Source organism: Chiloscyllium plagiosum, chromosome 16, assembly GCF_004010195.1.
Source record: "Chiloscyllium plagiosum isolate BGI_BamShark_2017 chromosome 16, ASM401019v2, whole genome shotgun sequence".
Classification (NCBI taxonomy): Eukaryota; Metazoa; Chordata; class Chondrichthyes; order Orectolobiformes; family Hemiscylliidae; genus Chiloscyllium; species Chiloscyllium plagiosum.
Window position 1 is genome coordinate 53,156,096 of NC_057725.1, and position 27,810 is coordinate 53,183,905.

A 27,810-nucleotide genomic window follows, 5' to 3' on the forward strand; every position below is an offset into this window, starting at 1 on the left:
GAAAACCTCGCTCTGCTTTGGACAACTTACCACAGTGATATTTCTAGTGACATCTAAAGCACTTGTACCACCCCTGTTTCAAGATCAGTAAAGTTTAAACAGAAATCCAAACAGCTTGTTTCAAACAATAGAAATATACCACATTTTAATAAGATTTTACATTTTAAAAAAAACATAGATTTTATGTATGTGCAATAAATTAAACAAAATCGTTACTATTAACAACATGGTTTATATACACACTTTATGCAATCAAGTTTACTTATAACTTTCCCCAGAAATTCTCATATCAGGCACATTAATCTTAAAGGCCTTTACTTTTATAGGAATAAAACCATAAAATATACCACAGTCCCCTATAAATTATTTTTAATTTTGTTCAGGTCCAACTATTCCCGGAAGTAAAACTTTATTTAGTATCTCTTGACTGTGGATGCCTTAATTCCTTGTTCTGATTACTTTCTCCATTTTATTCAGCTGATTGATTTCTTTTTCACTGGAGGACCACTGTAGTGCTACAAGCACATTTAATGTTGCTTCAAGGACATGCCTAAATTTGTTTCTTTAAAGTAGGTCATTGAACTTTCACTATACATAATGGATTTTTTTTTAATGAAAATCTTCCTAAAATCATAGTACTGCTTGTTTTGCTGAAGATTCTGCTGGAACATTTTGAACAATGATTAGTTTCAAGCCAAGTTGGAGGAAATCCTGTTGACAGCCAGCTGAGATGGAGGGAAGCCTTGACATTAACAAGCTGAGTTGGAGGAAAGCAATGGATGAGCTGTCCAACCGATCTCTCCCATTTCTGAAAGATTTCCACATCAATTCAAAGTGAAACTTATTTCTTCTTTGTAAAGTGATTGAAAGAACATCTCAAGATTTTACATTCTGAGCAGGCTCTCTCTGCAAGACTTCAGAGGTGTGCATGATGTTATGACACAGTGATGAACACTTTTGTTAATTAAACCAAACACCCAGAAAAGCTCACCTTGCCTCGTACTCTGTTAAAATAAGTGACAGAGAACTCTCAAATTCCACTATTTAAAGAAAATAATTATTCTTTAGCTCTAAAAGTGAATATTAGATAACAACTATTCATAACTCAAAGCCCCCTTTTCTCTTAACTGCTTATTATCTGCCTCCAACTCTATAACAATAGGCTGTTCCAATAAGACACTTATTAAAATTACATCAAATTAATTTCAAGACCACACAGCTGCTGTTGTCTCCTGTGAGCTTCTTATTCTGGCTGAAGATCTCCCTAGGTTCTTTTTTCTTTTTATCACAAACATGTTCTACATGAAAAGGTACCTTTGATAGACAGTGTTTCCTAATTTCTTGGGTCTATTTCAAAGGCAGTTGCTCTGTCCAGTTTTCAAAATGCCTGCATTTTTATATCTCCAATATTGGATCATCTCATTGGTTTGATGTGAGCAAAACAATAAATTCAAGCTCAATTGGGTTTTATCATCCTGGGGCATAATTTAAACTGAATGGTTAAATTTAAACTGTTGTCAAAATGGCAACCAACTCAGGTATCTATTTCACAGCCAAATATTACATATTTTCAATTTTTCAGTACCATTTGGGACTGCCATCTAATCATATGCACAGGTGCTTGTAAGCTCTTAGTTCAGAACAGCATTCACTCTCTTTTAAAGGTACAGGACATGCATTCAACTTCTTAACACCTTACCCCTTAAAAAAAATGAACAATCATAATGAAAAATTGACTTCTTTTTTTTCTAATTCTTCATCTCATTACAATGAAATACATAGGTTCTTAATCTAAGTTCATATTGATTTCTGCTCCATTAGAATCTGTCCAATTTTATCTATTCTTTTTTTCCTTTAAATCTGCAATAACGCATCTGCTATCACATTTTTATGACCTGCATCATGTATAATTTGCAAATTAAAAGTCTGTAACATAAGACTCCAACAAAATAGTCTCATATTTTTCTATTTAAATCTTTCCAAGAATGTAAGAGGATTGTGATCTGTGTCCACAATTGTCTCCAACACATTGTTTGTCACATAAACATTAAAATGTTGTAAGGCCAGTACTAAACTCAATAATTCTTTTTCGATGATAGGGTATTTCCTCTGGTAGGTGTTGAGTTTCTTTGAAAAGTAGCTCATTGGCTGTTCAATTCCATCATCATCTTCCTGTATCAGTACAGCTCCAACTCCTATATCGCTAGCATTGATTGCAACTTTGAAGGGTTTCAAAAGATTTGGTGTAGCTAAAACTGGTGCAGTGGTTAATACTGCTTTTAAATTCTCAAATGCCTCCTGGCATTGTTCTGTCCACTGAAATTTTGTGTTCTTCTTTCATAAATCTGTTAGCAGTGCCACCAAGCTCTTGAAGTGTGGAACAAACTTCCAGTAGAATCTGTGTAGTCCCAAAAATCAAAGCACCTTTCTCTTCGAGATTGGCCATGGAAATTCCTCGATGGCCTTCGACTTTGCATTCCTTGGGGTCAATCTTCCATGACAATGTTATATCCCAAGAATGTCACCTCTGCCTTCGCAAATTCTGTTTTCTTTAGGTTTATTACCAGTTTTGCTTCTCATAAATGTTCAAAGAGCTCTGCACAACTGTATGATGTGATCTTTCCATCACTCACTAAAGATCACTACGTCATCCAGATAAATTGCAAAGTTTGTTCATCTAGCCACAACTCTGTTCATGAGTGTTTGGAATGTGGCTGGTGCATTCTTCATTCCAAAAGGCATCACTTTGAATTAGTACAGCCCATTTGGGGTTACAAATGCTGAAACTTCTTTCGCTTTGTCTGATGAAAGCCCCTGCCAATAATCACACAGTAAGTCCTCCAATCTTGGTATTGGATATAAATCTGATTTTGTTATGGCATTAACTTTCTGATAGTCCACACAAAATCATTGAGCCCCATCCAGTTTGGGAACTAAATTGGCGAACTCCATTCACTCTGACTTGGTTCGTTGGTATCTTTGTTGAATATCGCATCCACTTCCTTCTGGACCTGTGTGGCTTTGAGAGGATTAAGTCTGTAGGGGTGTTGTTTTATCGGAACAGCATTACCTACTTTTACCTCATGCAAAATAGTATTAGTCCTCCCCATCTTATTGCTGGATATGTCCTCATACTGCTGCAACAAACCTTTTAACTGGGTTCTTTGCTCCTGAGATACATAGTTCACTAACCTACTCCCCTCCTCAAGGATTTCCTCATTACTTAAAGTATTTTGAGGCACATCAAATTTCACGACATCTAGATGTGATTCCTCACACTGTGGGGCAGTTACTAACATCTGTTTCTCCATTTCCCGTCTCTATTATAGTAAGGTTTCAACATATTGACATGACATACCCGATACTGTTTTTTTCTATCTGGCATCTTTACCAGATAGTTTACCTGACTCAACTTTTTCTCAATTTGATCGGGACCACTAAACTTGGCTTTGAAGTGATCTCCTACCACTGGTAACAATACTAATACATCACCCCCATGAGCAAAATGTCCAAATGTTAGAGTTTATATCTGCCACCTGCATCATTCCAAGCTGTGCCCTCTTCGGATGCCATATAGCTAACTCACCTACCCGATTTAATCTCTTCCTCACATCAGATACATAATCCAAGTGTGAGATCTCGGACGTCAGTCCTGTCAATTTTTCTTTAACTAATGTCAAAGGCCCTCTCACTTCATGTCTGAATATTAACTCAAAGGGAGTATATTGAGTATATTCGTTTGGGGCATCGCTAATGGCAAACAATACGAATGGGATACCTTTATCCCAATCATTTGGATAATCCTGACAGTACACTCTTAACATGTCCTACAGAGTCTGATACCACCTCTCCAAAGCTCTTTGGGATTCAGGATGGTATGCACTTGATTTAAAGTGCTGTATGCCTGAGCTATTGATGACTTCCTTAACTAGCCTAGACCCTTGGTCAGGTTAAATCTCTCTGGGTAGCTCATACCGAATAAAGAACTAACTCCTCTACCACACTTTTTGCCTTCATACTCTGAAATGAAATTGCCTCCGGAAATCTGGTAGGCATATCCACTATGGTTAGCAAGTACGGGTTCCCACTTTTAGTTTTTGGAAGTGGACCTACATGAAAGGTTCTTCGAATGCGGGAATTGGCAACAAAGGTGCTCATTTTATTACTGCCTGTGGCTTACCTACCATTTGGCACATATGACACGTACGGCAAAGTTAACCACATGCTTGTGCAGTCCAGGTCAATAGAAGTGCTTTTGTACGTTAGCCTGAGTCACACCTAGGTGGCCTCCTATTGGTAATTCATGTGCTACCCATAACACTTCCTGTCTGTATGCTACTGGTAACACAATCTGGTGCACTTCTGCCCATTTCTCCTCTACACTAACCTGCTGTGGTCTTCATTTTCATCTTAGGATTCTATCTTTCAGATAATAACCCTCAGGAATACATTCAGTTTCCTTTTCTGAGTATGCATTAATACATATATATACTTTTTATTGCCTCGTCTTTCTGTTGTAAGTCCATTAGCCTTTCAGAATTAAACACTTCTGCCTGACCCTCTACCTGTTTGGGTTTTTCCTTCACCATTACATTAAAAAGGGTGTCCATAACTGAACCACAACTCCTTCATCTTTCTCTTTAGTTTTTGCTTCGTGCTTTGTCTTATGATAAAGCACAATAAAGCATGATAAAGCTTTGTCTTATGATCCTGTTACTACACAATGTGCAAATATTCCGGTATTTTTCTTTTAACTCCTCAGTTCCCTGGTCTTCCTTGGACTGCTCCACAACAAGGGTGTCACTCTCACCTTGGATCCTGCTAGATCGTTCTCAAGAACAAATTTTATTCCTGGAACTGATATTCTGTCAATCACTCCCACTGTAACTACCCCAGTCTTGGGTCGGCTCTCCAACCTGATCTTACACAGAGGAACGCTAAGTTTCTGTCCATCTGTTCTGCAAATTGCCACTCTCTCGGGTAACAGGTCAGAAAGAGTGCAAATACATTCATATCTTACTATTAGAGGCTGATTAGATCCAGTATCTCCGTCTCTCCTGTCCTTCCTGGGTAAACTTTACCAACAGAGGTGAAGTCCTTACAGATACTGGGAACTAACTCATTTGCCAGTTCCTGCCTATGCTCTCCTGCAGCTCCTCGAATTTTCTTGGGGTTTCCTTTACTACTTTCTCTAATGCCACTGGCTTCACCTATTTTTCCACATCTTTTCCCACTGTACCTTTCTTCAATGTCCAGCACTGTGACTTTACATGTCTCACCCTCTGGTAGTGAAAACACCTTTTCCCAGTGTCCTTCTTAAACCACCGGCATTGTAATTTTCTGTGACCCACTCCATTACAGTGAAAACACCTGAGGCCTTTCAACTCCTTTTCACCCTCTTGGGTTTCTTGTTTCACCTACGGTAAACTATTACCAGTGTTCTCTAACCTTTGTTTTATTGTGTGGGATCTCCCCTTCTCCCAATTTCTAGCCATCACAGGATGAAATTCTTACTGGAAGCTAAATTTTGCCTTTTGCCCCAGTGCATATTCAACTGCCATCTCTGCCGCTCTCTTCGCTTCTTGAACTTTCTGTTCATCCATATGAATTCTTATCATCTCTGGAAGTGAGTTTTTAAACTCCTCCAGCAGAATAATCTTGCTTACAGCCTCATAGGTCTTTATCTATTTTTTAAGGCCCTCACCCATCTATCAAAATTATGATGTTTAAATCTTTCCAACTCAACGTAAGTCTGACCTGGTTCTTTATGTTTCTGAACCCCTGTCTATACACTTCTGGTACCAATTCATAAGCACTCAAAATAGCCTGTTTGACATCTGCATAATTGCTTCACCTCTCATCTGACACCACTGCAAATACCTCATTAGCTCTGCCTACCAGCTTAGTCTGAACTAACATTACCCACAAGTTCTCTGGTCATTCCATCTGCCTAGCCAATTTTTCAAAGGAAAGGAGGAAGACTTTGATCTTTCTCATCAAAATGTGACAATCTTTTAATATATTTGTATACATCATTACCTTCTCTCTTCATTTCCATCCTGTTAACTTGACTCTCCTGACTAATCCACAAATTCTGAAGTTCAAATTCTCTCTCGCTTTCTTTCTCCTCTCTTTCTTTGTCTCTCTTTCTCTTCTTGCTCTCTTTGCTCAGCCAAGCACCTTCTCTCTTTCTTTTTCCTCTCTCTCTCTCTCTTTCTTCTCTCGTGGCTCTTCTTTCCCTCTCTTTATCTTCTAAGTCCATTTCCCTCAATTGCAATTTGAGTTTTTCTAACTCTCCTGCACTTGTCTGTTTCTCTGATACACCCATGTGCTTGACCAACTCCATTACAATTTAAGCGTTCCCTTTGTCCTTGGTTAAACCCAATTCTAACCTATTTGCTAATTCTAAAAATATGTCCTTCCTCTGTCTTTCTAAACGTTCTTGGTAAATTTGGGAAGCATCTTCAAACCCTGAAACGTCTTTAGCAATCTTAAGAGCCATTTTCCTCACTTTTAATTTAACTAACCACAAGTAACCGAAATTAAACAAATTGTCTCACCAATGTTTTATAAAAAGATCTGGGATGCTACTTAGCAATTATTTAAATCTGCTGGGATCTTTTGTACCCCAGATCCGTTAAATCTGTCAAATCTTGGACCCGGGCCCCCCAAACAGTTATGACACAGCGGTGAACCCCTCTGTTAATTAAACCAAACACTCAGAAAAGCTCACCTCACCTTGTAATCTGTTAAAATATGAGTGACACAGAATTCCCAAATTCCACTATTTAAAGAAAATAATATCAATTTATTCTTTAACTCTAAAAGTGAACATTAAACAACAACTATTCATAACTCTAAGCTCTCCTTTCTCTTAACTGTTTATTATCTGCATCCAACTCTATAACAATATGCTGTTCCAATAAGACACTTATTAAAATTACATCAACTTAATTTCAAAACCACACAGTGTCTTTGGTGTCTTTCTTCTTCTGGCTGAAGATCATCCTCAGTCGTCTTCTTTCTTTTTATTGCAAATATGTTTCAGGTATAAAGGTAACTTAAGAGAGAGTGTTTCCTAATTGCTTGGGTCGCTTTTGATGGCAGTTGCTCTGTCCAATTTTCAAATTGCATGCATTTTTATATCCTCAACATTAGATCATCTCATTGGTTCGATGTTGGCAAAACAATAAATTCAAGCGCAATTGTGTTTTAGTATCCTGGGGCATATTTTAAACTGAATGGTTAAATTCGATTTGTTGCCAAAACAGCAACCAACTCAGGTATCAATTTCACAGCCAAATGCTACATATTTTCAATTTTCCAGTACACTCTGAGACTGCCATCTAGTCATATACACAGGTTTTTGTAAGCTCTCAGTTCAGAACAGCATTCACTCTGTTAGCATTAGCAGAACATTCACTCACACTCACCTTCAGAACAATAATTATGATTTGATCACACATGCCAGAACCTCAGAGTAGCAGACTCCAGAATATTTTATGCTTTATCTTTTGACCTTCAAGAATAACCTTCAAGAATGGCCAAAGTCTTTCTTTTTCAAATAGCCAATTTATGAAAATAAACCTTTTTAATATCTTTTTCTGAAGACTTTTTTTTTAGATTACTTTACAATGTGGAAACAGGCCCTTCGGCCCAACAAGTCCACACCGATCCACCGAAGTGCAAACCACCCATACCCCTACATTTACACCTTACCTAACACTACGGACAATTTAGCATGGCCAATTCACCTGACCTGCACATCTTTGGACTGTGGGAGGAAACTGGAGCACCCGGAGGAAACCCACGCAGAAACGGGGAGAATGTGCAAACTCCACACAGTCAGTCTCCTGAGGCGGGAATTGAACCCAGGTCTCTGGCGCTGTGAGGCAGCAGTGCTATCCACTGTGCCACCGTGCTGCCCCACTATGAATGTGTGTGTTGGGAATATTTAGTGGGACACACATTTATACATCTACATTAGTGAGTCTGTGAGGCTTTTATTCTCACATGGATTTGGGTATCACTGGCAAGGCTGGCATTTCTTGCCCTTGCCTAATTGTCCTTGAGCTGATTGAAATGACCTAGGTAGTCAAACATATTTATCTGGGTCTGGAGTCACAGGTAGGCCATACCAGGTGAGGATAGCAGATTTCCTTCCCTAAATGTCACTATTGAAGCAGATACATTTTTCTGACAGTTCACAATTGTTACACCACCATTAGATTAGCTTTTTTAATTCCAGTTTCTTGAATTCACTGTTTTGTATATGGGAATTGAATAAGTCTGATTATTGTACCTGTAATTATTATGTTAGAATTAACTTTGTAACAATGTATTTTAAGATTGTATTTCTATCATAAATATGTCTACATAGCTACGTACATCTTAAAAGTTTGAACTGGCTTCTTATACCTGGCAAGAGGAAACTAGTAGGATAAATATGATTCAAACACACAGTAGGACATAGACTTGTACCAAAGAGGGAATTGGTATTAGATCTGCAGGGTCTCAAGCTATTTGGTTGCTGAAATAGCCTTGCATACACCTAAAAGTAAAAGTGAGAGATAGGAATTAATATAAAAACTACAGCTCTTAGCCGAGAATGAGTGTACTGATTAAAACCATAGCTTGTACACCTACCAGCAAGGCTAAGGCTGGTGCCCCTGATAAGGTATAAATGAAGGTCAGAATACAATGAGTTACACATAACGTCGAGGAGATAACAAGCAAATCAACTGAACTTTGGATATGTCCTAGAGGAGAATGAAACAGAGGGAAATCCATAAGTTTCAGAATGACACCGATATCTTAAGTGTGTAAAGCATTAGTGTAGGTACTGATATCTTCTATATTTGAATACACTGACAATAATCTGGACTCACAAATGATGTATAACCACTGGGAGATGTATTGAAGGTAACTGTAGAGCTGTTTTGTAGCACAGGTCCAAACATTTCCAGAAATGAATGGAAGAAAATTACTACAAACATTTGTTGAACCATTATATTTAAGCGTAAGCACTACCCCCACATTTATTAACTTATCCCTGCTGTTGACAGACGATAGGGGTCATATCTGATATGAGGGAAGTGACTTGATGAAATTGTAGAGTCTGAAAATTGCCATAAATAAATTAGGTGCATGGCCATCAACCAGACCCACAGAACCAAGCCTTACCAAATATTCCAGTCAATGATGAGTATTCAATATATTTAGAACCAATGGGAGATATTAAGAAGTTAGTTAAGAGGAAAACTAAGGCCAAATTGTGATGGGGAATCCACAGTTCCTATTGGTTTGTCACATCACATCTTGAAGTAGGCAGGATCACCTGAAAGAAACAAATTTAAGCAAAATTGTAACCAACATAGTGAGTATACATTTTCTGAAATTGGAGTTCTTGTCTTCTGTTTCCTCAGTTAACAGTGCCTTCTGTAGGCACAGGAGATAATGAGAACAAGGTATGGGACACTGCATCTGTCCATGGTAAGGATAATATTTAACCAGTGTATTGTCCAGGGCTCTAGAATATTATTTTCTACCTATACTACTCCCAGCTCTACATTGCTAAATAGTCTCTGGTCTAGCTACAGAACAGGGCACCATATAATTCAGCAGTTTGCTGACAATCACACTTTCCAGTAGTTGTAATCAGACCTAGTACAAGGAAAGATTTATTCTGATGGCTAGAGACTAATCATCTCAGTCCCAGAACATTGCTTCAGGAGTTCCTCATAGCGTGGTCTTAGAATCAACTGTCTTCAGCTGTTTCATCAATGATCATCCCTCCATTGTAAGGCCATGCTGATATGGTGAGGCTAGTGTGTATTTAATCCAACCACTGTGGACAGAGGTTGTGGGTATCCATTGACAATGGAGCATGCTCTGAGATGCTGAGGACTGCTGGCCGAGCTGGAGGCCCAGAAGAGACTTTCATGTTAAAAATTGGTGCCATCTAGTTTTTGTCCACCATCTGGTAAAATAGGAAACTGCATATAAATGAGGTGAAATTAGGTAATTATGAGCTGTCTACACATGCATTCAGACATTAATGAGATTCTCATCTCAATGGTGAACCTTGGGTAAAAAAAAATCAGATTTTTTTTCTCACCATTAAAAAGCTTATTTTTCTGATCTTCCATATTTTCCCAACTGACTCACCCATTGCCCAGGTTATTCAGGGCCTGGGAAGACTCCAGTATTTGTGACTATCTTTTTTTGAGTAAGAGACAAGAAATTTCCCAGAAATAATAAATTCAAGAAATGAATGAGGAATGAACAAAATGAATGTTTATGAAAACATATTATTAGACAACTGACTGAAAGCTGACAGATTTCCAGGACCCATTGATCTATATCTCACAATGTTTAAAGAAGGGACCCGAGAGATAGATTACTTCAAAATTCTATGGATGCTGGAACAGTGCCTACAGTGGAAGGTTGCAAATGAAACCTCAGCATTTGAGAAAAAAAGGAGCCGAGGAAATGCAGAACTACGAATCTGGTAATCTGATGTCAGTTGCAGGGAAACATTAGAATTTAATATTAAGGATGTAAAACTTAGAAAATAATGATCAGTTTGGGCACAGTCCACGTGAATGTATGAAGGCAAATCATGTATTACAAGCCTGTTGGCATTTTATTGAGGGTGCTACAAATAGAGTAGATAAAGGTGTACCAGTGGATGCAGTGTATTTGGATTTTAATACGATCCCACACAAGAGATCAATAAACAAAGCTTGAGCACATAGGATCAGGGCAAGATACTGTCATAAATCAAGGATTTGTTAATGCAAAGAAAACAGGGCAGAAATAAATGAATCATTCTCAGGTTGGCAATGTGTGACTAGTAAGGTATTTCAAGGGTCTGTGCTTACAGCCCAGCTGTTTACAATCTGTGTCATTTATTTGAATGTGGGGATCAAGTGTAATATTTAAAAGTTTGTACACAATATATAATGTGATCGGAATGAGTTATGAGGATGATACAAGAAGGTTGGATGGGGATTTGAACAGGCTTTGTTCCTTGTTTTATTATTTCTCCTTTGTTCTATTATTTATTTAGCTTGAATATGCCATCTGATGTGGATCAGGTGGAAGCAGTATCATCTGCGCAAGTTCTTTTGATTATGAATTTATGATTTTTCTGCTCAGGTACAATGAGAAACTGTCTGTTGCCCTGCTGCGTTCCTGGATCTGAGCCAACCTTCTACTTGGAAGCAGACGAAGTGGAACTTGGACGAGGTAAGAAGAAACTGTTCAAAGCATAAAACATAGAGAGCAGTATCGTTAGCACAGGTTATTGTACAGTTACGCAGTACATGTTACTTGCATGGATACAGAAAAGTATTACTTTCCTAAGAGGTTACTCTGATGATTCAAGTTCCGATGACATGGAAAGAGGCAAATCATACAATCAGACCTGATTGTTAGTAAATTTTCTATAAACTGAACTGTATAGCACAGGTACATGAACTTGTGCTGATCTGTATCTAGTTGAATCAAACATCTCCAACTGCTTTATTGATGATCTTGTTTTTATCATTGAATAGGCTGTCTGCTCATGATCTTGCAGTATTAAAGGGCACAAATGTGGAATTAGTATGGGTACTTCAGTAGTGGTATCAAGAAGTACATCTTCACACAAATAATAATGGAAATCTGGACTGTTCTTCTTAAAAATGTTGAATCTATACTAATTAAAGATGTCAAACTGAGACTTCTTCTGAAAAGTGAATATAGTAAAGGAAATGAAACAACATTTTTAGTTTACCTGAAAAGCTGCACAAACTTGGTCTGACTTTATCTCATCAAAATAGTTTTTTGCTGAACTCTGCTGCCAATCCATTCCCAGAAGAATTAAAGGTTCAAAACCACTAAAACCATACAATCTATCCTTACACGGTGAAAGGAGAAAGGAAATTCATTTGCAATCAGTGTAAATCACTTGACCTTTCAAAAACAATCCAGTTTTGTTCAGAGACTGGACAGCACGTGGCATCTCTTGTCTAGATTGAAAGACCAGTTCTGCTCGGTAGCACAGAGAAGCAAGTTAAGAAAGAAGCTGAGCAGCTGGCAAGCACAAAGAAGAGCTACAAGTAAAGGAACTGCAGATTGAAGTTGATGGCATACAAGGAGAGCAACAAAGGTCCAGCAGACTAAGCATGCCTGGAGTTTAGAAGATGAAAGGTGACTTCATCAAAACATATTGACTTATAACAGGGCTTGACTTGTTAAATGCAGGAAGAATGTTCGCTTGGCAGGTTGTTTTGAAAGCAAGCCAAAAAGTCTCAGAATAAGGTGGTGCCATTTAGGACTGAAAAGAGGAAGAATTTCTTCAGCTCCTAGTTGGCTTACTTCAGGGAGACATTGTCTGGCACGGAAATGCAAGATTCTGAATGCCCTTTTCATAGAACCTGAGAACACAAACACACCTCCTGGGTCAGGTAGAGGTTGTTCATGTGGTCAGTCAGTGGTCCAGTAGCGTGATATATAACTGCATCATACATAAGTTAGTGCACGTGACAGCAAACATTCCAAGATGATGGCTAGAATGAGAGGAAGATGCAATTAGTAAGACACTGTTGTGATCTTGGTTGAGATCAGCAATTTTATTTAGGCAAAAGAAGAAATCCACAATCTCACTTATTTATTGCAAGAATGAAACCACGAGAGTCCATGATCTAACCCAAAGATTTTTAACTGTCAAACAAGAGTTAAACAAGGCAAACATTAAATTCTATCTTGGAGAACCATCTATACTGAAAATCCCAGAATCAACTAAAATTAGCATGATTCAAGAAACCAAATTGCAGTCGATTATAAACAACATATTGTCAATGAAATGGCCAATACAACAAAGAGAGATTTTACGAATTGGCTGGCCATCACTCAGCACATATGTCATCAATCTCAGTCACAAAGTTCTCCAAAACTCTGTCTTCCTTGCAAAGCAGTTCAGCTCCTCTTCTAGGATTTACTCTGACCTCCAGTACTCAATCCATCTAAATTCCATGGACACAGCCCTCACCAACAGTGGCATATATTTGCAGATCCTCCTCAATTCTACTTCTAGCTGTTTGGATGGCTTAAATCTACCAATGTTATCTTCAAAAACAGAGGCAGCAACTGTGTGTGTGCTTATTCTCTGCTTTTGGATTGAAGCTGTGTCTTATTCAGGCTCCTTGTCTGCACCATTGAGATCATCATCTCTGTTTTGATTAATGTTTTATACAGTTTCAGTCTTTCCAGAATTAGAAAATAATTAACTAGTTAAATAAATGCAATAAGGATGGCAGGGCAGGTGACGTATTGCAGCTGCAGCATGTGAGAGGTACTGGACACCAGTATGATGCACAACAACCAGTCAGCAATCAGTGTCTGTGACAAGGAGTGTTGCGGGTTCAATGACCTGTCATCCAAACTACACACATTGTATGTATTAGGGCAGGAGAAAGTTACCTGTACACTATTTCAGAGGTCATCAAACACCTTAGGATAGGATATCCTGATTGGATAAATTGTCAGGGACTGGGAACTGTGACAGCAGGTGAAGTATGGAAATTGGGAAGCCAGAATTGCTGGAGCCTCTGAGTTTAGAATTGTCCAACAATTTTGAGGTTCTTGAAGCTTTTATGTATGTGTACAGGCACTACAGGCTAGATGAGCAAACAAACCATGGCTTTGTGAAATAGGAAGCCATTGAAATGGAGGGAGTAAATAGAATATTGGAAGTAGAGAACATTATAGTCAGTGCTAACAGACATATCCAAGAGCAGGAGGTGGGAGGCTGTATTTTTATAGCCAGTTCAGGGCTTGGACCATCTGCACAGGGCTGAAGAGGAAATTCGGAGGGGGGTGGGGGTGACGGATCCAATTAATGTGATTTGGTAGGCACCAATACATAAGACGAGGAAAGAAGTTCCCCTCAGTGAGAATGAGCAGCGAGAGGTTAAATGCTTAAAAATCTCTGAATTATTACCCGAACTATATCAACTAGGGTAAGTAAGATTAGGGAGTTGAATATGTGCCTCAAATATTTGTCTGGTAGCAATAGGTTTCTAATCATAGCCATTGGCAATAGTACTGGGAAAAGTGTGTGTAATACCATTGAGTTGTGCTCACACCAGACCAACAACCACTTTCTTCGCTGATGATTGCACAATGTTTAGCATCATTCGCCACTCATTAGATACCTTCCAAGCAGGTATAATCCCACAAATCCTAATAATTGTAGGAAGACCATTTTAGCCTTGTACTCCAATTCCCCTGCAATATAAGATGACATGCCAGTAGGTTTCCTTGTCCTTATATGACCTGATGCCTTGAAACCTCATGGGATCTACAGCCAATGTTGAAGAGTTCCTAGAACCACACACTTGTAACTATATTTCAATGTGCAAATAAATCTGGTGGTCTGTCCAGCTGATGGGATAGTGCAGACCAAGGACGTTGAAGTTTGACATCTGAAACATTGGCTATAAGGCATTTTGGCTGTAAGATATGATTTACTAATCTTTGGGCCAGGTCTCCTAATATTGACACATGTCCCCAGATATTAGTAAGTAGGCCATTATAGAGTCAAAAGTGCTGGGCTTACCTTTGTGAGCTCTGTTCTGTTGTGATTTAAGGCAGCACTTCTCAAACCATTTCCATTTAGAAGGACAAGGGCAGCAGGTATATGGGAAGTTTCCCTCCAAGCACTCACTGTCCTGAGTTGGAAATATATTGCCATTCCTTCACTGTCACTGGGTCAAAATCCTGCAATTCCCTTCCTTTTGGCACTACAGGTGGACTGCAGTAATTCAAGAAGGCAGCTCACTACCACCTTCTCAAGGGCAACTACGGATGGGCAAATGCTGGCCAGCCAGTGATGTCCACATCCCACAAAATGATTTTTAAAAAGCATAAGAAAACAAATCCTTTTGGAGGAGAGTTAAAGCAAGCAATTCTTATTTTCAAGGTGGTGTTCCATAGATTTCGGTTGGAGCTTTGTGAATAACTGATTTTGAACCCAAATGTGAACTACATCAGGAATATTATTGCATTTCAATGATTTAGTAGCTGCAGTATCCTTCTCAGAAGTGTAGTGCCATCTACTTATATGAACTAGGTTTAAAGCCTTTCTATCTTACATTGAATTTAAATTGCTTCACAGATTCTTTTGTGGATAAGGCGTGATCAGTCTTAGTCAATATTTCCAAGCCTTCGCTTCAGATAGAAGAAGAATGGAATAAACTGGATAGAGAAGCAGGGGGTGGTTACACATCCAAGGGCAGCAGAGTTACTGAAAGAATGACATTCCAGGCATTGGGGAAAAAAATCTCTGAAAACCATCAGTATTAATTGATTATTCCATGATGAAGGTCTAAAATGTCAAAAATATATACCTGCAAATAATTTTAAACCTCACCAAATTAAAACTTGATTTCTCCTTACAGAAATATCTGTATACTGACTAACGGATGTAAGTTGCCAATTCAGAAACATTTTTGAATGATGATGTCTTTTATTCCTTCCTTCAGTGGTGAAACAATGTATCTTCAGAGCTTCATGCTTTGTTTTCTTACAGCTGTTGAACTGATTTGTATAAACACTGTAAAGAACAGAAAGACTATGAGAATGACAGATTGAAGTTAAAGCCACCCAATTTATAGAGTGCCTACTACCTACATAATAGAATTGGGCACAACTCATTTAATTTACTGATAACTTTTTTGTTGAATTTTTATTTTGCATGGTCTTTCACTTGCATGTGGAAAAGAATGGACTTATTATGGAGAAGTAGCATGGCTTTGTGCAAAGTGAGGTCCAGTCTCACAAATTTGATTGAGTTTTTGAGGAATTGACAAAGATGATTGATGACAGTAGGACAGTAACTGTTGTCTACATGGATTTTACTACAGAATTTCACAAGGTAGGTTGGTCCGGAAGATTAAGTCACATTTAATCCATGGTGAATTGGTAAGTTGGATACAAAATTGACTTGGTGATAGAAGCCAGGGCAGGCAGTTGCACCAGAGTGTTTTTCTGACTGGAGGTGCGTGGCCAGTGGTGTTCTGAAAGGATCAGTGTTGGGACCTCTGTTGTTTGCAATATATATAAATGATTTGGATGAAAATGTAGTTAGTATGAATAGTAACTTAGCAGATGACTCAAAAATTGGTAGAGTTGTGAATTGTGAGGAATGGGGTTGTCAAAGTATATAACAGGATATAGATCAGTTGGAAAGTTGGATGGAAAAATGGCAACAAAGTTGAATCTGGACAAATGTGAGGTGATGCACTTTTGGAGGTCAAAATCAAGAGGAAAATATGCAGTAAATGGCAGGACCCTTCGAAGCATTGATGTACAGATGGATCTTGGAGTCCAGGTCCGTAACTCCCTGAAAGTGGCAACACAAGTGGATAAGGTGATACAGAAGACATACGGCCTGCTTACCTTCATTGGTTAGGGCATTGAGAATAAAAATTGGCAAGTCATGTTACAATTGTATAAAACCTAAGTTAGGCCACATTTGGAGTATTGTGCACAATTCTGGTCACTACCTTTTAGGAAAGATCTGAAGGCTGTGGAGAGGATGCAAAAGAGGTTTATCAAGATGTTGCCTGGACTGGAGTGTATTATGTATCAGCAGAAGGTTTCGCTTGAATGTCAGATGCTGAGGGCTGACCCGGTAAAGTATATCAAATTATGAGACATTGTTAGGGTGGACAGTCAGAGTCTTTTTCCCAGGTGGAAATATCAAACACTAAAGGGCATGGATTTAATGTGAGAAGGGGATGTTTAAAGGAGATGTGCGGGGCAAGATTTCTTTACATAGAGGTAGGTGCCTGGAACACGCTGCCAGTGCAAGTGATAGAAACAAATACTTAATACTGGGTGGCACAGTGGTTACCACCGCTGCCACACAGTGCAAGGGAGCCGGATTCGAGTCCAGCCTCAGGCGACTGTCTGGCTGGAGTTTGCACATTCTCCTATGTCTGTGTGGGTTTCCTTCTACAATCCAAAATATGTGCATGTTAGGTGCATTAGTCAGGGTAAATATAGAGAAATAGATTAGGGGAATGGGTCTGGGTGGGTTACTCTTTGGAAGGTCGGTGTGAACTTGTTGGGCCAAATCGCCTGTTTCCATACTATAGTGATTCTATGATCTTAAGCAACATTTAAAGGCATTTAGATAGACACATGAATAGGCAGAAATAGGGACCATGTGCAAGCAGAAAGCATTAGTTTAGAATGGCACCACAGCTGGCATAGACGTGGTTGCTGAAGTGCCTGTTCCTATGCTGTACTGTTCTACTTCCTAAGGTTAGCAGAACATAATTTTATGGAATGTGATGATTCAATAATGATGAATAGACTGATTCTTTTCCTTATCCCATTCATCTACTGGCCAGAATAAAGTTTGAAATTAAAGAGAGATGAGGAAAGAACATTAGCTAAGAAATAGTTACATTCAGAAAAAAAAGGGTAATTCATAGATTGTCTAAATACTGGAGTCATTTTTCATGCAAGTTATTAGCATGGAGTTTCCTCCTGGATTTGTTATAGCTGATTAAATTCCCTTTTTCTGAAGACAGTGCTGTAGATCCAGGCTCCATTTTTAGGAACCCCCCACTTAAGGCAATGAGGTCCTCCTGTGGGTTTTCAAATCAGACACTTTTTTGAGAGCAGATGCAAAGAGAGAGGGCATAGACTTTTGCCACTGTTGCAAGTTCTGTCAAGCTTTTGTGTTCAGAAATAATTTTTTTCAACTACAGACTGGGTCATGTGAACTCTCCCTGAATGCGTCATCATCATAAGCAACTTTTTTCTTTTCAGCTGCTTTAGCCAGTGTCCTTTTCTCTGAAACGTGTTCTGTCCAAAAATTTAAGGAAGATACATCCAACTATTGATAGTATAATATTTTGGATAACACATCTTCTAAACAACGCAATATTTAAACATCCCTTGTGTTTATGTCTTGCTCTCTTTGAATTCTATTTGGTTGTTTGTGGCACTTCAGCATGCTGTCTACGTGATTCATTTCTATGGTAAGCATGAAATGTATCATTGAACAGAGCCTATGTGGTATCTTGCTAGCTAATGTTCAGCTTTTTTTGCTAATATTGAGTATAGTTCTACATGAAGAGGGTGAGCAAAAGTTCTTCATTCAATAACCATTGTGTATATGAGACTACAGATAGTAAGTGCCATGTACATTCTATTTTCATCTGACATTCAAATATAGATATACACACTTTTGAGCAGGAATCATTAGAAAGTAATCAAAAGCAGAAACATTAACTAATTATTCTTTTCTCTGGCCAGTTACAATGGTGCCATCAAATTCTGCTTATTCAGGAAAACCTAAGACTGGCAGTTTTGGTCTTTGTTTCTTTGTGTGTTTCAGTACATTGAATATTGCATATAATAAATGAGTTATCAAGGCGGTTTAATAGGTTTGTTCAATACGAAAGGTTGGTTTCCTATGTATTTTACTTAACACTCACTAACCTTATAATACAATACAGTTTCTTGCACAGTCTCTTAGGGTGACATTTCTTCATTTTTCTAAGTGGGGTGAGTGTATTAGATGGCTATTAACACAATACCCCCACTGACAAGGCAACTCATCAGATCGTTCCCACATCAGCTCATTATCAGCAAGCAAGGGAGCATATCTCGCCCTATCAAAAACCTCAATACTGGAAACTCCTGTCACCAGAAGTTGCCTATCATCAGCCACTGAAAGCTAGTGGTTTCTGGGTTCTGTGTACTGCTGGTTCATGTCTTCACATCAGGGGAACCACGAGTAAGCAAAGTTTTTTGTGGGTTGTGGGTATTTAGAAGAAATGTTTTGGGGGAATCAGAGTAGAGGGCAGAAGGGTGGCTTTCAGAGGACCCCCCTGCCCCATCCTCACCCCCTCCTGTCCTCACCTTCCCACTCTCAGTGTCTCCAACTGCCACCTAATTGGACTAATCTGAGGCACTCCCATAACTTATTAGGCTGGTCACTAGTGAGAAAACTAGCTACTTTTCTCAGCCAAGAGAGGCAGATGAGCATGGCTGAGGGCCTTAGGTTGCCATTAACTGACTACTTCAGCCCCTTATTTGCTGGTGATTTGGGAAAGTCATACATGGATCTTCTCAACAGCACTTAATTGCTGAAGTAGCAAGAACTGGATAAGTTTGTCACTGTGGCGAATTGACCTAATTTCCACTTCTCACCACCTCCAGGGAGAGAAAACCATTCCTATTTTCTAGCTCTTCTCAAAATCCAAACTATTGGAGGAAGAAAATTATGTTCCTAGCAAGGAGTTTTGCCTCTAAGCATACTTGGTGATTATTTGTAGAGGAAGATTGGTGGGCTTTGAAAGATATTTAATGGATTAAACATACCAGAAGATCTTACAATTTATGTATTTGAATTCCCAAGAAGAAATCCCAGCAGACAAGGCTTAATGTGGAACTTTAAATCAATAATTTAATCATTCGTACATCTTCCAAGGCTTGATGCACTATACACATTTGAGTGAAGATAGGAATTTTGACTCAGGCCAGAAGATTTGAGCCTATTGTCTCAGAAGAAATGAGAATGCCTCAGTGCATTTCATGCTGCAGTTAGCAGTGTACCATTTACCCTGTATCTGTTTTACATTAAAGACTTGAAATGTATTTTTAAAAGTTCCTGACATCTGAGAATACTTCTTTTTCACTCAGCCATAAAGAACTTGTTGGCATCTCATGCAGTTCCTAGCTCTGGTCATCAGCAGAAGTAAGTGATCATCTAAAAGGTCACCTTCGTGTTCTGAATTTAGGATATTGATCGACTGACAGTGACAGAACAAGTTCACATGGTATATGAATTGCAGAACAACTAGAAGGTCATGGTTTTCCCATTAGTTTGATGTCCATGAATTCTTAAAGACTGGGGGAATGGGCAAAACCCAGCTCCTCTTATTTTTTGCTTAGCGGACATGCATACATAATTTCCATACTGTCAAGGAGATGCCAGTACATGAGCTAGTGAAAAATTCAGATGAGATGTTAAAACAATGCTCAATATGCTTGTGCAGGTAACTAGGCAAGATTTCATGGTACTAATTTCAAGGTCAGAGTTTACCTCGTGTCAAAGCCAAAGTCCCTTCCTCTTAGCCTTCAATAACAGACCCAACTAGCTATTTATTACTCACAGTGCTGTTTGTAGGTCCTACTTGCCTTTGCCTGCATAACCTCACTTTAAAGTAAAGTATGTTGATATGTTTCTGAAAAAAATTGTAAAAACTAAACATAAATGCAATGTTTGCTTCATACCTACTGGTTACAGTCATAGAGATGTACAGCACGAAAATAGACCCTTCGGTCCAACTCGTCCATGCCAACCAGATATCCCAACCCAATCTAGTCCCATCTGCCAGCACCCGGCCCATATCCCTCCAAACCCTTCCTATTCATATACCTATCCAAATGCCTTTTAAATGTTGCAATTGTCATAGCCTCCACCACTTCCTCTGGTAATTCATTCCATACACGTGTCACCCTCTGAGTGAAAAAGTTGCCCCTTAGGTCTCTTTTATATATTTCCCCTCGCACCCTAAACCTATGTCCTTTAGTTCTGGACTCCCCCACCCCAGGGAAAAGACTTTGTCTTTTTATCCTATCCATGCCCCTCATAATTTTGTAAACCTCTATACGGTCACCCCTCAGCCTCTGACGCTCCAGGGAAAACAGCCCTAGCCTATTCAATCTCTCTGTATAGCTCAAATCTTCCAACCCTGGCAACATCCTTGTAAATCTTTTCTGAACCCTTTCAAGTTTCACACCATCTTTCCTTTAGGAAGACCAGAATTGTATGCAATATTCTAACACCGGCCTAACCACTGTCCTGCACAGCTGCAAAATGACCTCTCAGCTCCTGTACTCAATAATCTGACCAATAAAAGAAAGCATACCAAATGCCTTCTTCACTATCCTATCTACCTGTGACTCCAGTCTCAACGAGCTATGAACCTGCACTCCAAGGTCTCTTTGTTCAGCAACACTCCCGAGGATCTTACCATTAAGTGCATAATTTCTGCTAAGATTTGCTTTCCCAAAATGCAGCATCTTATATTTATCTAAATTAAACTCCATCGGCCACTTCTCAGCCCATTGGCCCATCTGATCAAGATCCTGTTGTAATCTGAGATAATGTTCTTCGCTGTCCACTACACCTCCAGTCTGAAAAACAACCCTCCACCCATCACCCTCTGTCTTCTACCTTTCTGCCAGTTCTGTATCCAAATGGCTAGTTCTCCCTGTAATCCATGAGATCTAAATTTCTCATCATAAACAGACATGTAGCTGTGGACAATGGCATCAAGAATATCAGCAATTAAGAATGGGCACAGTGAGAATCGATACAATGTTGTGACACTATACAGTGCTATGGTTCTAAAGTAAGCCATATCAAACATGATATTCTCCACATGTTAAATCCCATTTGCGACTGTTTCTTATCCATTTGGAAGAAAAATTAAAAGCACACTTGGGCTGCCGACGTGCCGTTTCCCATAGCTCAGGCAGCTAGACTATTTTCAAATCCTTAGAAGGAGCCCACTTGCTGAAAGAGGAATTGGCTTTTGTACTTTTTTCTACCCCCTCACAATTCCAGCTGACACTACTTCTTGTTTCCCCCCAGTTTAACCTGGCACTACTCAAGTTGTTACTCATCTCCAACTCTACCTCCCAAACTCAATCAAGCATTCTTTTCCCATCACTTCAGTTAATTATAGAATTCTCCTATTCCTTCTCTTTCACCTAGAATACTCCTTATAACTTTGCAGCCTTATTTGTTTGCATTGATCTTTTACGCTCTGCCTCTTGTTATTGCTCCAAATGATGGACTCTGCTGTACTCTTTGAGTGGGAGTTCTTAATATTACAGGAATAGTAATTTTGAAATGCAGCGTGTGATTACTAAATACAAGGAGTGAAGTGCTTGTAACCACTCTCAGCCAGATGTGCCGAGTAAATTATCTTGGCCTCCCTCAGAGACTTCCATCATCATGAAAGTTAGTCTTTATTTCACTCCAGGTGATCTGAAGCTGAGAGCTCTGGGTACAGCAAAGTGTATCGGTGCTGACAACATCGTTATGAAGGCATATGCTCCAGAACTAACCATGCCTCAAACCAAGGTATTCAAATACAGCTACAACACTGAAAACCAGCCAACAAAGTGGAGGATTTTGCAGATTATGTGTTGTCCACAAAAATCCGACATATATAATCCATCCAATGACAATTCCTTCAGCAGTAACAATGTTGTCTATAGCCTGATTATGTGGCACTTACTCACATACAGGTTGCCCTGTTATTGTTTGGTTTGGTCATTTTGGTTTCTGCCACAACACCAAGATTCAGATCATCATGCAATTTTAACCTAAACATGGTCAAAGAGCTGAATTCCAGAGGTGAAGTGTGAGTAGTTGCCTTGACATCCACACAGCTTCCAACACAGTGTGAAATCAAGATTCCCTAGACAATTGAAGTCAGTGGGAATCAGAAGAAATTTAACCACCAGTTGGCATCACAGTTCAGACAAAAGAAGATGGTTTTCATTGAAGATGAATTCTTTGAAATGTAAAGGCCATCTCAAGTTAAACTATCAGATGTGGTCATGACAATCTTCTTTAATGTGCAGTTAATGATGATGGACTGCACTGCTGTCTGAACAACATTGACGGGACAAATTTTGCATTTGATTTAGATTAGATCATTTACAGTGTGGAAACAGGCCCTTCGGCCCAACAAGTCCACACCGACCCTCCGAACAGCAACCCACCCAGACCCATTCCCCTACATTTACCCCTTCACTTAACGCTACGGGCAATTTAGCATGGCTAATTCACCTAACCTGCACATCTTTAGACTGTGGGAGGAAACCCATTCAGACACAGGCAGAACATGCAAACTCCACAGAGACAGTTGCCTGAGGTGGGAATTGAACATAGGTCTCTGGCACTGTGAGGCAGCAGTGCTAACCACTGTGCCACCATACTTTCTCTAATTCACCAACATTACTGTGCACCCCACATCGCCTGATGACTTTGCACTACATAGGTGTCCATTCCCACTGTACACCCTACAATCACTGACATTGTTCTATACACACAATACCTATCCTTATTCTTCACTGTGCGCCTTACATCCATTACTACCTACAGTGAACCACGCTTGCACTGTTGTCCGCCCCTTGATTGTGGTCTATGTCCAGATTCATTCCTGATTACATATCAATTACACCCACTGATCCTCAAAGCCCCCACAACCCATTCAACCTCAGTATGTGACTGGTAAGTACTCTGTGCATCCTCCTCAATAATAATCAACACGCAACATTATCATTGATATCCATTGTGAATCCTATAAATAAAAACACATCTACTGCATTCCCCTACACCCATCGAACTGCTGGTTCACCTTAACCCATTATTAGAAACTTTGCAATGTATGGTCCAAGTTCCCTAATGAGTATATCCACCACTTTATATCAACTAGTGCTCTCCACTCAACTTGAAGGTTGATAACCAAATTCAGAGATCTACTTGTAATCTAATTTGGCAAATACGCAAGGCTTTAACTCTTTCTGAACATTTGGATACTTGGTTTTGATCCTGTGGGATAACTGCACCAACACTGACCAGTTTTCATTCACATGTTACTTCAACTTTAAACATAAACAAACAAACAATCTAAATGCCATTTGTACAAAAGCTGATGCAGAAGGCTGTAAGAAGCAAAGGTTAAAAGGAGCTCAGAAGGTGGAAGTCCAGGTTAATATTGATTAAAATATCAAAATAAAAGGCTGTAGAGCTTTTGCAATTAATGATCAACTTCTTTATCAGCAATGTAAAGATCACATTCAAAAAACATCAACTTGGTCAAAGTTTAATACTTTCTGTTGATTAGCAACAATTTCAGCTATCAACAAGAATAATTCAAGGAAGAAGCGTGTCTATTTAAGGATAGTGAACTGGATGGTGTCCAGTGTGATATGCTATCAAAGCTATATATTTAATAATATTGTGGACTTGAATGTGAATGATTGTGGATATCTGGAATTGATTTTAACAGATCAATGAAAAGACAGTAGAATAACGCTTTTTTGGTAGTCATATTTCTTGTGATAATTGCTTGTGTAGTGGAGACCACATGCAGGGTTTGTGACTGTTTTAGAAAATGTTTGTAGTAGTTGAAGAGAAGCCTGTTGAAAGTAAGAAACTCAGCTCATTTCTCCTGTGTCTGGAAAATGAATCTTTTTGTGGGCCCTGTGTGGTGTCTGGAGCCTTGCTACAGCTGCTTTTGGAAGGGAATCCTCTGGAAGAGATTGACAATATTTCCTGAATGACTGCATTTGCAAAGATCTCCAGAGACACCTGTACGTGTCAGCAACATCCACCTTTCTATGCTAGATCATTAGACCTGCAGCCATCTGAACATCTCAAACTTTTATCCCTTTTTTTGCCTGGAAGACTTTATTAGGCAAAATTATTTATTCCTAAAAAGTGAATCTGTACAGATATTTTTATCTCACTTTTATCAGAACTGTATATTTATATACTGGGATATGTAGATGGGTAAACTTGTAAATGTTCATGATATAAACTGAATGTATTAGCCAATATTGTATTTACTTTAATAAGTTTTGTTTTACAATAAATCAATTATAATTTTCTTTATTAAAGGAGCCTGCTTAATAGATCTTTTTGTCTAATATGGAAAAAGTGTATGATTGGCTATATTGGGAACTGAATAAAACAATTAAAAACAATTATGTGTAAAAAAATACAAAATACAGTGGATGTTAGAAATCTGCAACAAATACAGAAAATACCGGAGAAACTCAAACGGTCTGGCAGATTCTGTGGAAAGAGATACAATGTTACTATTTTTTGCAGTTTATGTAAATGTAAGTTGTAACTAGTGGAAATAGTGAGATTAGAGAAAGACAGACTCCTTGCAACTCAGTTGTAACAGATAGTTAATTGAGTTTGGACAGTGGTGAATGAGTGAGGTTTTTTTTGAACTGGATACTGAAGAAATGGATATAAAACAAAAATTGTCAAGTTAATTTTTGGATTAGCAATGATCTGTCTGGTTTGGTAAAAATCCAAAAGGCACACTTTGTATAACCAATATGCATTCTCAATATACAGCCAAATCTTCAATGGAGTGGCAATGACAGCTTTCTCACTTAGCCTGCCAAGAGTTCCGCATTTCTGGGCTAACACTTCCGATTTGGGCCTTTTCAGAAAGGTGGAAATGATCAGGAAGCCTTCTAGCGAAGTGTAGGATGCCAAATCAAATCCTTTGTACAGCAGTAATTCTACGGTTTAAATGTCACAAAGGTACTTTGACAAGCCACAGAGGGAGGTGCCTAAGCAGGTAGAGCTGGGAGGGTGAGGGGGGACGGTGAAAGATAGGGTAAAGATAGCAGTTAAATGGGTGAATTGTGAGGGGATAGTTTGCAGTTATTTGGGTGGGGATTAAGCTGGGTCAGGTATCATAGAGTCAGGTATCTATCAAGGGGAAGTGTTCAGTTGGTGGGGTCAAGTATTCATGGAGTCTGTAGTCCAGTTAGAGCAGGTTTTAATACTCCAGCTTTTCCAGGCTAACTGTAAGGTAACTATAACCTTTTTAACTCAGCACTGGGAGGATTAAACTTTCCAGGCAATTATTGCAGTGCATTAGGACTTCGAAGGTGTCCTGTATATCAATGGCTTCTGGCAAACAGGAGTGAAAGACCATGAGCCCATGAGTTTGAAACTGATAAGGTACTTTGTATAATTTTTGTCCAACACAAAGGAAGACTATTAAGACCATGAGATATAGGAGCAAAATTATCCCATTTCACCCAGTGAATCTGCTCTGTCTTTTGATCATAGCTGATATATTTCTAAATCCCAGTCTCCTGCTTCACCCTGTAACTTTTGATCCCCTTGCCAATCAAAAACCTATCTATCTCTGCCTTAAATACACTCAATGACTTAGCCTCCACAGCCTTCTATGGCAATGAGTTCAACAGACTGACTATCCTCTGGCTGAAGAAATTCGTCCTCATCTCAGTTCAAAGGGGTCATTCCTTCACTCTGAGGCTGTGCCCTTGCGTCCTAGTCTCTCCTACCAGTGGAAATATCTTCTCTATGTCCAAGCTATCCAGGCTTCTCAGTATTGGTCAGTTATGAAATACTGAATTCAGTTCAGGTCTTCTTGTTGTAGAAAAGGTGTTGTTAAATTTGAAAGGGCGCAGAAAAGATTTATAAGGATGTTGCCGGATTGGAGGATTTGAGCTATAGGGAGAGGCTAAATAGGTTGGGGCTATTTTCCTGAGCGTCGGAGGGGGAGGAGTGACCTTATAGAGGTTCATAAAATCATGAGGGGCATGAATAGAGTGAATAGCCAAGGACTTTTTCCCTGGGGTCGGGGAATCCAAAACTAGAGAGCATAGGTTTAAGGTGAGAAGGGAAAGATTTAAAAGGGAACTAAAGGGCAACTTTTTCTCGCAGACAGTGATGCGTGTCTGGAATGCACTGCCAGAGGTAGTGGTAGAGGCTAGTACAATTGCAACATTTAAAAGGCACCTGGATGGTTATATGAATAGAAGGGCTTAGAGGGATATGGATCAAGTGCTGGCAAATGGGACTAGGTTAATTTAAGATGGCCGAGTTGGACGGAAGGGTCTGTTTCCGTTGTACACAACTCTATGAGTCTTATCCTTGTAAGTTTCAATGAGATCTCTCCTTGCGGGACACGTTAGGGATTGACAGGGACTGGTAGTTGGTGAGTTAAATAGTTTCTCAAGAATTTGAAAAATCTCATTTCCCCTAATCTCATCGGAACCCTTCGAATTAATAATTAAACGGAGCCATTGGAGGGTCCAGGCGTGGGGAATTACCCACGGAAAAATTCGACCTCATAGGCAATTTCTTCAGTTTATGCCACGATGGCGACTCTGGAGGGTCCCGATAAACAATTCCCAACTTCGCCGGAATAACGACTGCCAGGCCGTTGGAGTGATGGCGTGCACTCCTGTCAGCGCTGAGATACAATGACTGCAATGATTATTTTGCACGCATCGGAGCTCAATAAATGCAGCCCAACTGGAGTGGTTTTGTTTTCCCCCTCCCTTTCTCTCTGTTGAGGAGATGGGTGGTCAGTTCTGTGTGAGCGGGAAGGCCCAGGAGCAGATGGCGCTCGCTCGCGCACCGGACAAATTCAAACTGCAGCAGAATTCCAGCACCAACCGTCACCCGGAGCACGGCCCAGAGAGAGAGGCAGGTACCCTTCCCCTCCCCCAGCAAAGGAGAGACCTCCAGCTTCCTCTCCAGGGAGAGAGGCACTTTCCCTATTCCCTCCACCCCCAAAAATCCGGGGGAGAGACAGAGACCGAGAGAAGCCCCCGCCTACCGCCTTGACCTCGCTGTCCTCTCCCGGTCAAAGAGCAGCAACACTCGTATCGCCGGCTGTCTTGGCTTCGGATGTTTTCACCGCTCGGCCTGAAGGATGCACGTAAGCGGTGGGACAGGGGGGTGCTTTGGGGCTTGAACTGTGAACCCCTTTCCGGGCTGGGGAGGGTTGGGAGAAGCTGGTCACCAACCCAGCGGCAGTAACATGCCCCGCCCCATCAAACTAACCCGGTGCTGATGCCAGCATGGGCGGGCGGCGAGGGGCCTGCTACGGTGTCTCCATGGGCCAGGCTACCGGGTGGTAGGAAGAGGAACAGCTTTTCTTTCGGGGCAGGGAGAAAAACTATTTTGGGGTATCAGTCCCCTTCCTTTAC

The 27,810-nt window shown here is 39.7% G+C and overlaps 1 protein-coding gene and 2 long non-coding RNA genes across 6 annotated transcripts in view; 1 reads left to right on the forward strand and 2 right to left on the reverse strand.

Annotated features, from left to right (window-relative positions):
* Positions 1-122: 122 nt before the first annotated feature.
* Positions 123-27,571, reverse strand: LOC122557918. Of its 4 annotated transcripts, none has more exons than XR_006313976.1 (6): positions 27,438-27,571; positions 15,419-15,601; positions 9,184-9,337; positions 8,647-8,759; positions 8,419-8,551; positions 123-808 (listed from the first exon to the last, which is right to left on the reverse strand). It is a non-coding gene; the product is annotated as an uncharacterized LOC122557918 (long non-coding RNA). The 4 variants fall into 4 exon arrangements; XR_006313977.1 differs by lacking the exon at positions 123-808 and adding an exon at positions 2,262-2,814; XR_006313974.1 differs by lacking the exon at positions 123-808 and having other exon boundaries at positions 7,831-8,551.
* On the reverse strand, positions 9,344-14,753 carry LOC122557919. Its single transcript, XR_006313978.1, has 3 exons — positions 14,606-14,753; positions 12,441-12,554; positions 9,344-11,261 (listed from the first exon to the last, which is right to left on the reverse strand). It is a non-coding gene; the product is annotated as an uncharacterized LOC122557919 (long non-coding RNA).
* The window catches only part of tkfc (triokinase/FMN cyclase), a 76,486-nt gene continuing 76,102 nt past the window's right edge, over positions 27,427-27,810 (forward strand). Inside the window, exon 1 of the mRNA XM_043706132.1 lies at positions 27,427-27,539. Within this exon, the coding sequence (XP_043562067.1) occupies positions 27,534-27,539 (6 nt within the window). The 5' untranslated portion in view covers positions 27,427-27,533. The remainder of the gene's footprint in view (positions 27,540-27,810) is intronic.